The sequence below is a fragment of the Amphibalanus amphitrite genome, unplaced genomic scaffold (assembly GCF_019059575.1).
Source record: "Amphibalanus amphitrite isolate SeventyFive unplaced genomic scaffold, NRLGWU_Aamphi_draft 001221F_arrow, whole genome shotgun sequence".
Taxonomy (NCBI): domain Eukaryota; kingdom Metazoa; phylum Arthropoda; class Thecostraca; order Balanomorpha; family Balanidae; genus Amphibalanus; species Amphibalanus amphitrite.
Genome location: NW_024882715.1, coordinates 115,956 through 128,436, shown reverse-complemented (window position 1 = coordinate 128,436; position 12,481 = coordinate 115,956). Strand labels below are relative to the sequence as shown.

The following is a 12,481-nucleotide window of genomic DNA, read 5'->3' as shown; positions in this document are numbered from 1 at the left end:
ATTAATTCAAAAATGTTGGGCCCAAGCTACTCATGCCTCTATCGCGGATTAGATTGAAACACTCAAATAAAGGTGATGATGTTGGATAGTAAACAATAAGTAGGTAGTTAGGTTGTGGTTTAATTGGGGATGCAATAAAACATTAATTATTTAGATGATTGACGTCAGGGAAATGTGCAAATATATCTGTCCACTATGGGCTGGTCTTTGTCGGTGGCCAAGGAATGACATTAATCCAAAAATGTTGGGCCCAAGCTACTTATGCCTCTATCTTGGATTAGATTGAAACACTCAAATATAGGTGATGATGCTGTATTACAAGGTTACGTTGCGTCATTACGTTGCGTTTTCATATTTGCTGTGAAATACTATCCATACATATAACAATATAAACACACATCAACATTAATTACATCTTGTTCACGCGATTGTAATAATTCAAACATCTGATACCGCTCATGAACGTACAATAGGGCCTCTCATCTTATCAATAATGTATCGTAAACTAAACATAATAGAAAGGATGCCTAACAAAGCAGTTGCTGGGCGATGTTCACATGTACAATGCAGTAAGCGGGATCACGAGAGCTCAACTTTCCTTGAATTCACATCTTTTTGGGCAGCTACGATTCTTTACAATAAAGTTGACATATAGGTATATGTAATAGATTTCGCGATCCACGCCAGCCCTTTCGCAATGCCGAACAATGTTTGATAATTTGCATAGAGTTGTTTTCTTGCACTGGCGACGAAAGCTTCTAACAGGTGACAATGACATGATGTAGTACATGTACTAGTATACACATATTTATCTCTTCGATCCCTCCGATTTGTCCTCGGGACCAACAAATCCCATCTCCTCAGCGCCTCAATTTCCGTGATCCCTGCTGGCCGGTCCCGTTCATCCGACGTGAGTAGCTCCTCAGGGGCATTGGCTCTCTCGTGGGGCGAGGTGACCGTTTGCGAGGTTGAGTGCACGGTGTACACATGTCGATTTGTATTTTGAGTAGATCCTGAGTCTCTCATGGTCTCTATGATCTCGTCCCGATGTGTTTGACCTCAGGTTGTCATGTTAATGAGGTAGCCGGTTTACTTGAGAGCCTAAAATTGGGCACCAATCGTTCCCCTCGTAACGGTGAACACGCTAATTTCGTCGGAAAATTAACCCAATTCGGGGTAAAAAGTCAAGGGAGGTCGAAAACCCTCTGCCGTTGCGGATGAGGAAGCTGATAGGTCCGGCGGTGGTTAGCCCTAAAGAAAGGCCCTAAACATTATTCTAAACAACCTAGCTATAGTTTTTTTTTTCAGAAGGGTTCTGGCTCCAAGCTCATTATCGAAGCTCTCTCGTGAGTTCTGCAGCTTCAGCGTCTGACCAAGAATTTCCAACCGCAGAAATATTCCATTTCAAGTTATGCTCGGTTAATCCATGAATATTGTGCATTCTGAGCATAGTGGCTGCTGGCACCCAATGTCCGTACAATGGCCCAAAGTGTCAACGAAATTGAGGAAAACTTCGTTTTCATTGTTACCGAGGCTAGAATCGACTAAGTGGTTCTGTCCTTGGTAGCTATGCTATGCATTACATTGCAGTGCAAGTTCGACAGCATGACATCACCTCTGTTCTAATATCTAGCCCCAAAACGCACGTATGGAAATCATCGGGAAGAAATCACATTAAACTAGTCGACCTTTGATTTTCTCAGGTTCATTTTTTGCCCGTTTTGCTGGCTAAAACACGTGTTTAATCGAAAAACATGACTGAAGCCAGGCATATTTACGTCTGGACAACGAGTTGCGGGGAAAAGTGCTGATTGTGTTGCAGTTTTAGGAGCCGGTGATTAGGCTGGATTTTTGGGTTACTTTTTCGTTCCGATTCATGTATTTCATAGTGTTTGGCTTTTGAATATTTTAGTTCTTTCAGATAAATATTACTTGCCTTACAACTTTTGTAAAAACGTTTCATTTTTTTATAAGCCGACGTTCAGAGTCCTAAAAATACATCAGCACTACAATCATTGTAAACAAACAAATGGAGCACCACTTGGCTCTGTCCAAGGCCATTTTTTAGTTTATCTGGTGGTTTTCTTGCTCTTGTACGTCGTTTTGTTGGATGTTTTAAATCCCTTAAGATTGACTTATATCATATTTAAGAAGCATGTTGACTGAAAACGATCTGAACTCTGAAGTATCCAGGAGGCTGACAGAGGTCTTGACTACTGAGCAATATCAATATCAAGTTGAACAAGTTATGAAATTTTGGTTGATAAACGCAAGTTGATCGGGCTCATATATCAGCAAGAAAAAGTAAAATTAAAAGAGCTTATTGTCTAAAAACAAGCTATAATATTGCAGACCTTGGAGCAATACTGAAGAGCACGCTGAGCAGGATCATGCCAGAAAATGTTGACTGATGAGCGCATATTGATGTATTGGTATGAATATTGAATGATAACTTACAACAGCAAGATAAATTAGTGCTAACTATCAAGTTAAAATCTACACCTTTTTAGGCGCAATTTCAAAAAGTTAAAGGTCAAATTCAAAAAGTTTACGTTCAAAATGCACGTGAACGTTTTGAATTTGGTCTTTGACTTTTTGAAATTGCGCCTAAAAGAATCAATGGACTTGGGCAGTTTTACTATGCTTAGATGCTATGCAGATTGTAATGTGCATCAGGTACTCAGTGTCTGGCAAATGAAACATGCGATCATTCCATTGCTACTGGAGGAGAAAGCTTGGATCACTAAATCCACTTTATGTTGATTTTGATGTTAATCATCATCACTGTATTTTTTTGAAAAAAGGATTGTAGTAAAATTGTCAATGTGACAATCCATGCAACGATGTGATCATATTATGTGTTCATAGTCATTCGTGATAGTCATTATTGGTCCAATATACAATGGCAAAACTCTCAGTCTCAGCGTTTCTTCCTGTGGATGGCCAGCAGTGACTCAGAGCTTAGAAGTATTAGTTTTCTTCACAGGACTGGGATAAAAAGTACTGAGGGTAATCTTCCACCAAGGAACTCTACTTTGACATGGTATGAGATGTAGGCACAAGTAGGTAGGTGCTCAGTTCCTAGTCAGTAGTTGTGTATATTTAGTCGGGTTAGCTTAGATCAGATTGTTAGTTTTTTAATTTGCCAAATGTCCATAAAAATGTGACCTGAGCAATGAGCATACCTGAACCTGACTAACCTGACAGCTGACCTAACCTCAATGTTAATCATCACACATATTTGCAGCCTACCCAAGACCTGCGTGGCAGTAGCACCCAGTTATAGGTAGGTACTCACCCTAACTCAATCTTACCTGCTAACCTTCAACTTGCCAAAAGTTAGCTCACATTGCCAAGCTGTGTCCAGGGAAACAGTCAACTGAGGAACTGGCTCATTGGGTGGCTGGTGTGAGTCTGTGCATTTAAAGTGTTTCTTCTCTGTAGCTGCTCTGCACTGCTGTATGTCATGTTAGATGCTCAGAAAATGTGGGAAATTATTACTAAGCTACACTGTAAAAAAAACTTACAAGCCCCTCGTAGAGGAATTCTCAGCGCAAAAATAACATTGCAGGAGCGTGTAAATTTGGCTAATTTTAGGCTAGTTGCCGAGCAACAAGCTTGTTCGACAAGGCTGTGCCTCGTATGCATACGACCACCGTGCTCCACCTAGTTTGACAACACGCACGTAAATAGCGTGGGTAGTGCGTCTACTAGGTGTCATAATAGCCCCTGCCTGGTAAGGTAACTAGCCACTGCCTACTAATCAATACCCAGTAATTGTACTAGCCCCCAAGGCTAGTAGTGGTACTAGCTCAAGGCCAGTAGTGGCACTAGTTAACTAGTACCACTACTGGCCTTCGGGGTCGGGGGCACTGGTCGACGGAATTCCGTCAACCCAGTGCCCCCGACTCTCGACCGCCACCCGCAAGTAAACAGACTGAGTAGCGCTGCAGCACATTTATTCGAGCACGAGAACGAGAACGAGAACAATAACAACGCCAGGACAATAACTATAACTTTAACAACAACAACAACAACAACAACAACAACAACAACAACAACAACAACAACAACAACAACAACAACAACAACAACAACAACAACAACAACAACAACAACAACAACAACAACAACAACTAACTGAATAATTTGCAATCAGGTTTCTTAAATAACCACAATCAAACATTTGTGATTTTTCATTAGCTCTGCACCGGCGGCAGTCGCGGGGTGAAGGTAGGCCAGGACATATGTACATGGCCCCATTCTTTACCAGAGAAGTCTGTAATGGGTGAAAAAAAACAATATTAGCATTATTATTATCATAAGGCATACCAATCTGGAAAATGATTAAATTAAAGTTGAATAAAGTGATATATTCCTGCCACAAGCTAGCGTAAGTCCCAAACATATACATAGCTATTCTGACTTGGATAGACGATACCGGCGCACTTCTGCCAACGACGGGCAGCATTATGCGATACTATACATCTTCTAAGAAGCTCAACAACATAATAACTTTTGTTTACAAATGGACAACCTTTTTGTTGAACACACAGCAAATGATACAAGATGCCTCACCTTCAATCAAGCCAAAGAGCAGTTGGGCAGACACACACAGTAATGGCGACGCAACACAAAATGGACGCCGGCTCCCGGATGCGGGGGGGGGGGGGGACTCCTTCTGAAAGCAGCCACAGACTCCTAGGTTGTAACATGCGACGAGGATAGCTATGAGGCACATCCTCATAGCCATCCGAAGCCGCTTACCACGCAAGCTTACCAGCACGTTTACCAGCTGCAGGCGTTCGTGACAACAAGCGGGGTTGCACGCAAGGTTATCCGTTTAGTAGGTGCCAGCCGGGGCCTCGTCAGCTGAGCTAATAGCAAAATGACCTTATTGAGGGACACGCCAAAAACTGGCCGAGAACAAGCCAACGGCGGGTAACACTGTGAGGCTGTGCGTAGTTCATTAACATTGCGCAAAATTAGGTTCCTGAACATGCTCTCGCTCGTAGGCATTTGTTCCACAAAGGGCATTGTTAACGTGCATGGCTCTGACTACTAATGTCCATATATGTTGTAACGAGGTGCAAGGGAGGCACTCGTAAAAAATGCCTAATTTCAAAATTAGCTAGTGAATTTTTTTTACAGTGTACTTTAGTGCTTTGTTAATGCTCGAGACATGAACAAGTACAGATCCTGCAGGGTACAGCTATGAGTTAGGTGCTAGGTGAGTATGTTATGTGAATGTGCTGTTCCCTGTTTGACCGTAAGTATACAAACAAGCACAGGGTCACAGTTATATTCAATCTCCATATAAACATACAACAAAAACGGCCATATAGCCTAACTCCGAACACACCACAGATAACTTAAGCCTTTGAAGGCACAAAAATGTTTTGATTAACAGGACAGGTTTACAATATATCCTCTGTCCTTGGGGGATCTTGTTGCCAAGTTGAGGTATGATGACTGAACTTCAGGATTGATCAACCTTTTCTTAGCCACTGCTTACTATACGAGAAAGACCAAATGCTTGTTTGTTTTGATTTACAGGACATGTATACAATATATCCTCTGTCCTTGGGGGATCTTGCTGCCAAGTTGAGGTACGATGACTGAACTTCAGGATTGATCAACCTTTTCTTAGCCACTGCACTGCTTATAAACGAGAAAGCCCAAATGCTTGCTTGTAAACTGCGTTGAAAATTTAATGATCCACCTTCAATTCTGACATGAAGGCACAAATGAAATAGTTCCCTCTCCTTTTGGAATACACAAAGCAAAATATTTAATAAATTTTAGTGGATGAACAAGAGCAATCAGCATAGCTTTCCCCCAAGTTAACTCCTGGCACTGTTGATGAATTACACTGACGCTTATTCGCTTCATATTTTGTAACAAACGCGCTAAAACTGCAATTTAACAGCACTATATGCTTCTTGACAAAATGCAATAGTATTAAAAATTTAGCCCTGATGGCATTCATTCTTGGTGGAAACGTAATTACAAAATATTTTGTAGTAACTATTAAATTCCGGCCGAAAACAGTGCACGGTTTAAAAAAGAATCATTCCAATGACGGTCCATTCTTGCGGTCCTGAAATCGCCACTATTTCCGGCCTCTCCAACGCAACTCGTTGTCCAGACGTAAATATGCTGAAGCCAGAGCCCTTTAAAAAAAAAAAACTATAAACATCATCTGAACTCACCGGCACGTGCGGAGATTCGGCGCCATCCTCGTTCTCCGACTGGGAACCACCTGTGGATCAGACTGGCTGTGAATTTTCAGTCACTGACTGAACTGCCCTCGTCTGGAAGACCTGTTTGCTGAACTGATCATGCACTAATACTGGCTATGATGGTCGCTTTTTCCAGCTAGCTGTGTTTGTTTGGAACCGTATTTGGATGACTTTTACTGGTTTGTATGTTATCGTTGGCCTTTAAATCATCCGCACTAAAATTCTTCTCGCATCAGAATACCTTTAGAAATATACGGCTTTCCTACGACTATAGAGATTCACGCTATAACATTCATTGACTTGGCACACTTTATTACGGTGACGTCTTGTAGAGATTTACATACCAAAGAATGCAAAAACAACCAAAATTGTATCAAAGGATAAGCGGCGCTTAGGTATTTATTTGACAGACATGATGCCACTCTGTTGGTATTTGCGATGTGGAATATATGCTCACGAACAGTAACAACTCTTTGCGGAATGTAGTAGTTACCTACTAGAGAATGAATCAGTTACTGTCTCATTGGAAGTATTTTACAATAATTATTGTCAGAGTAAATTTTGGACAACCAAATATGTGACTTTCGTACGGGACAAATAAAATAAATTGTTCCCGTAGAAAGTAATCGTATCGATTCGACGCTACTTAGGCCATCTAAGGGAAATTTTGGCAATGCGAATCTGCCTTGTTACGAGTATACCATTAGGTTCATGCACCACAAACTCCGGCAAACGCTTGAACATTTGCATTTTCTGTGCTGGGTCTCCGCGCACGCAATGCACCTGTGTTTCATGCAAAACAATGCGAGCCAATATTTTTTTTAAGCTCAGTCCTGTAATGTTATGCGCCTCATTACTTTCCAACGATTTGTACATATTGCTAAGTTCTGTAGATGCACGTGAAAGTGAATGCGTATTGCAAACTGATTTTTTGATTATCAGCCACAAATTGGTTTATATTCAGCAGTGCGCTTATACATCGCCAGATACTTATGCACATATTCTGCTGAACGTTGTTAGTCATCGAAATGGATTTATTTACTGGGCCGTGCTTTTGTAAACAATGTAAAGAAATTTACAGGGTTGGCCCGTTCAGATGCTTGCGGACGTTTTGTTTTGCATCACTTACCATTTATGCCTCTATTAGGACACTATTAAAGTCACAAAGGTATAGCGACATCACATTTTACTTCTATCTACATAAGAATACAAGGTAGTCTCGGAATGAACTCTTCATAAACTAAAACAGGAAAAAGGTGAAAAAACGAAAAAAAACGAACGAAAAGTTTGAAAATTCTTATTTGCAAATAAAAAAGTCATAATAGGTTATTTGTAAGTGATAAATGTTAGATGTAAATTAGGTGAAATGAGATTAATGTAATGGTTGGTAAGTACCTTACCTAGCTACTGTCTAATTTTTTATTTGAAAATGAGGGAACTGTGTGCCACGTTGTATTTTTGTATTTGTCACCTAGGTCTGTAAACGTTAACAGCTATCGGTCACCGTGCAATATCTAAACTTAACTGTCATCTCATGTGATTCTATAGTTTCCTGGTGCGTCACTGCAGCATCTGCAAATAAGGGAGAGCGTCTACAAAGGAACAACGCACAGCAACTCGCGAGAATAAGGACTTCTATGCAGATGTAAGTAATCCTGCATAATTTATACGGCCTTGCAGGCTTACGACATGCCAGTAAAGCAGCAATAAATAGGAAACGTTTATCATCATGACGGAACATTTTAAACAGGGCAAGATGGAGGTGGTTTTTATTTGATGTATGTTGCTGGTTTGTTATACCAGAGCTCTATGACAAGCCATTTCCTTCACGTTTGTTTTATATACGTAAGCTCTAACAATGCCGTAGAAGTGGAATTAAGCAAAAATTACATCTTTGATTAGTGTGAATGGGGCTGTTTTAAGAGTTTCAAACAATAAAGAGCTGTGAAAAACTGTACTTAACTCGTAATGGATTTATAAGAGAAAAGGAAAATGTAACCTGAAAACAAAGAACCGTGATTTGTATGTGTCAAACATATTTATAAATATTATACATACAATCAATTAGTATTCAGTTGGTCAAACCGTGTCAAGAAGAAAGCAAATATCATCCAAACATTTTCTCTCATCGCTCGGCTACCCCGGGTGCTATGAGGAGTTGCGTAGCTTTAATTAATACAACTACGCATTCAATCAACTTGATGAATTCAATCTTATTCATCAGCATGGACGTAGCCTGACTGCGTGTCCCGTAAATCTGTCAATGTCTGTCAAAGTTCCTTCCATCCCTATCCGAATTAAACCCACTCCCCTTCCTAGATAACTTTTCCTGACGCAAGCGTTCAGTGAAATATTGCTCTCCCTCGTCTGCGAAATCATTATCGTAAATGTGCAGTTTTCTCTCGACAATTTGCAGTTAAATTTTGTTTTATTAATTACTTTTCCCTCGTCAACGTAGAAGACAACGCTGTAAATTTTGCGGCGAACCTTCGTCAAGCATTTCACATAACCTATCTAAAGGCTGAAACAGACTCTTTCCGCGTTCAGGAAATCGCACGCGAGAGCCTATTCAAATACATTGTAATTCTTTTCGCATCAATCGCTTGCGGGAGGTGCGTGCGATTGATGCGAGCGTGCTTACATGTATTTGAATAGGCTCTCGCATGCGATTTCCTGACTGCGGAATATCCCACCTTTAACATGGGGTTTGAGTTGAGATAGCCATGTTTGCGGCGAGGTTCAGAAACCACTATCTATCTAGGTTGCGACCCCCGCGGCCTCTTGGTGTTGAAGAAATTCGTTCCCTTCATTTGAAAATGGGCCTTGTACAAGGCCCTATCTTCAACATGGAGCGACCGTTAGTGTGACGTCACCTCGTTTAGTCATTCTGATTTAAATGGTTTTGTTCGTTGAAAAATCGCTTAAAACTTGGTCTGAACTTTGTTGTGGTGCCTACAGAGTAAACAGAATCAGCTTTATGACAGTAATGTGGCCTGGGGAAGGAGGTAATTATGGGCTGTGACGTCACATATTTGAAAGTTTGTGTTTGGAATATGGGAAGCCTAAGATGTTTAATGAAAAATAAATGCCAGAACCGTGTTCCTGGTCATCCAATCTATAAAGTCGGGCACAATTTAACTGGTTTTAACAACATTTTAGAAGGTGGGATAGTCCCTTTAAATGGATCACGATTTCCGTCTTAGCATGTCGATAATTAATGCTAAACGAGGATTTTTAATGCTTTCCCTATTTCACAGCATTATAGAACGCAATAAAGAACTGCAGTTCTGGAGGCAAGGAATCCATCCTCCTTGCTCGTTGGTATGGGTAGTGGTGAGGCTTTGCCATGCTTTTACGCGCGGCTAGATTGATTTTTATTTTCTTACAAGTATAAATACAGACACATCTTACCATGAAGTAATTGACAGAAGGCATCCTTATCATAGCTGTAATCACTAATCAGACATATCCATATTGCGTTAACTTGTATACCATAGGCACGAAGTTGTCTATAGTGAGCTACATAACAGATAGACACAGAAAGAGATGGGAAGAAATATGAGACAGTTCAGCCCGCTTCCTGCTAATTGTTCTCACTCACCGTGAACCCATTTGACGCTGCGTTTCTTGCGCCGTTCGTACATCGATTGTCCCTTGGATTGCTTGTTACTGGCATCGCTGAGGGAGGAACTGATCTTCTTGGCCATTTCCACTTGCTGCTCCCAGGTGGGGTGCACCTTTGGCGAGAAGAACGCCGAGTCCACGAACATGGTCTCTGGGGAGGCGAGGGGGGGGGGGTCAGTGGGTGAAGGGAAACGTGGGATATGATCAGTGTGGCAAAGCAACCGCCAGGTCTACTTTCACAGCTACGAGTTAAATAAGGTGTCTTTGAAGTGTGTTTGAATTGACACTGTGTGTGTTTGTGTTTTTCTTTCAGACACGTTGCGCTGATGCAACCATACGAGTATGTTGTGCTTTTTTTGGTGCTTAGTCAACTGCCCTGCATGTGCGGGGTGGGATGCGTCTGCCGCATTTTCGGCCGCTGCCGGAATTGTGCTGAATCACCTCGTCCGGCTCAAAAGCTCGCTGACTTGCTCGGGACTTTAAATTTTGAACAGCCCTTCACCATACCAGAAGCCCTTCGTGATGCCTAGCGACCTTCTGAGAACCGTGTTTTGTCGTTCAAATTTGATATCGTCTTCCAAAGTTACCTTATTGCATCGTCCTCCAATTCACAATGATGTAATGCTGTACAATGGTAATCATCACAATATATAAGTCAATATTTTTACCTGTATTGATAGAAGTAAATGCCAAATTTTAGGCGGTTTACCCTTTAGAAAAACTGAGAATGCAGCATGATCTTACGTTTCAGTTTCTTTGAACCTACTTGAATTATGGATGCCATATGTCCTTGATGAATTACGATGTCTTATATGAATATTCATTTTAATAACGTGACCTTTAAGCATGAAATTAGATGGCAAATATTAGTACTAGTGAAATAAGCTCGGGAAAGCAATTAAGACTGAAACAAAGCCTACGTCTGAAAGCAAAGCCTGATAGCACATTGCTTTCTTATTAATGTCATTAAAAAACTCAAATTTGTTTGCAAAGCACGAATTAAAGTAGCAGATTTTGTCAACCAAATAACTATTGTCTTATATGAATATTGAATAAAGTCGAATATGAATAAAGTCGAAACAGAACCATCGATTCCAAATCATGCAGCGTTAAGATGATGAATAAATCATAAATGTGGGAAATCATTTTCGAACGCATGTGTTATGGTAGCAAATTTTAACACGCGATTGCCCCTGCTATCATAAGCAATTTACCTGTGAAATTGCCAAATTTTCCCCAACCTGCATGCCATTTTTCATCGTCTTCATTAGCTTTCGCGGAAATGTCCAAGTAAAATGACAAATGATATTTCTTAAGTGATGAATGGTGCTTCTGTTGGTGGTAAATAAAGGATGCACAATGTTGCTGTTGCGGTATTACACTCACGAAAATAGCTTTGCAGATTAAAATGTAAGCATTGGATTATTCAGAACCGGTGGGTAGTAAAAGGAACCGTTGTGGCATCCTTGCCGAAATTATGCATGTGCATTGTGCATAGCTTTCGATGCTTAGAATTTACTTATGTGGCTCGTGTATTCCAAACTTGTATTTATTTTCATTTGTTCCACCACTTTTTCACTTCACATGTCCAAGTTAAAGTTTGATTCGTGAAGACATAATGCATCAGAAGTCATGCGAGTTAGCAAAAAAGGATGCAATGCTAGATAATTCATCTATACCGAGCAGTCATGCTGAAAAGTTAGTGATTCCGCTGATGTTAGTGCTTCAACGAGATTTGCAGAAACCAAGAAACATCACAGGGTTGGCATTTTTGCCGGCAAAAACTAGTTTATGCCATTTGCCGGTTTAAACCGGTTTTAACCGGCAAAAACTGGCAAAAACTGGCAAAAACTCAGAAATATCACAATGCTATGCCTAGACATGATTTTGAACAGGAAACATTTTAAGGAGAATTCGGTGAAAGCTGTATGCTTTCAAACAGAAGTGACATTGACCATTGAAATGTTTCATACCTCACTCAGAAACATTTTCATGGGCTATCCATAAGGAGCTAGTAAGATGCCTTTTGGGGGTGACAAATGAGCCAGTGCAAGGGTGACTGGGTGAGTCCTGCACAATCAGAAGTGCAAAGAGGTATCTGCCACTGATATGCGCACGGCACCGCATGACACACTACTTACCGTGGCCGCCTTGTCCCTCTCTCCCCTTACATGGAAATACATTCCGTTGTGGATGTCTACCGACATACATAGACATTTTAAGCAGGGATAAGTAATTAGGCAACTTCGGATGTTTAGTGCATCTATATAACAACCAGAAATGCATTTGTACATTTCAAATCCATTCCTAACTAGACAAGTTGTAGGTTTGGCCATCTGAGTTTTAGCCAGTTTTTGCCAGTTCTTGCCACAAGGGTTTCAGCCAGCCGGTTTAAACCGGTTAAAACCACTGGCAAAAACCAGTTTTTGCCACCCCCTGCCAACCCTGACATCAACGCAGTATTTTCAATGGGTACGATTGAATCTCAGTTTAGCTAGAAATCCGTGTTTCTGCCTTGTCATGTCATTAAGGGGACATGTTCTCAGTTTGACAAAACGGCGTTACATGAATTGCTGGTCATGATCGGCCAATTCTTCGGTCGCCGAACAGCGCCA

At 40.9% G+C, this 12,481-nt stretch overlaps 1 protein-coding gene and 1 long non-coding RNA gene across 7 annotated transcripts in view; one reads left to right on the top strand and one right to left on the bottom strand.

Moving 5' to 3' along the window:
• Positions 1-12,481, bottom strand: part of LOC122371244 (actin cytoskeleton-regulatory complex protein PAN1-like) — an 89,360-nt gene that overhangs the window by 21,704 nt on the left and 55,175 nt on the right. For 3 of the 6 annotated variants that reach the window (XM_043347418.1, XM_043347420.1, XM_043347415.1), the window contains exons 7-9: positions 9,844-10,017; positions 7,767-7,814; positions 6,213-6,262 (exon numbers count right to left, since the gene is read on the bottom strand). In XM_043347418.1, coding sequence (XP_043203353.1) covers positions 6,213-6,262; positions 7,767-7,814; positions 9,844-10,017 — 272 coding nt within the window. The remainder of the gene's footprint in view (positions 1-6,212; positions 6,263-7,766; positions 7,815-9,843; positions 10,018-12,481) is intronic. The other 3 variants (XM_043347416.1, XM_043347417.1, XM_043347419.1) reach the window with 1 other exon arrangement.
• The window catches only part of LOC122371249, a 74,865-nt gene that overhangs the window by 11,715 nt on the left and 50,669 nt on the right, over positions 1-12,481 (top strand). Inside the window, exon 3 of the long non-coding RNA XR_006254696.1 lies at positions 7,791-7,887. This is a non-coding gene — a long non-coding RNA (uncharacterized LOC122371249). The remainder of the gene's footprint in view (positions 1-7,790; positions 7,888-12,481) is intronic.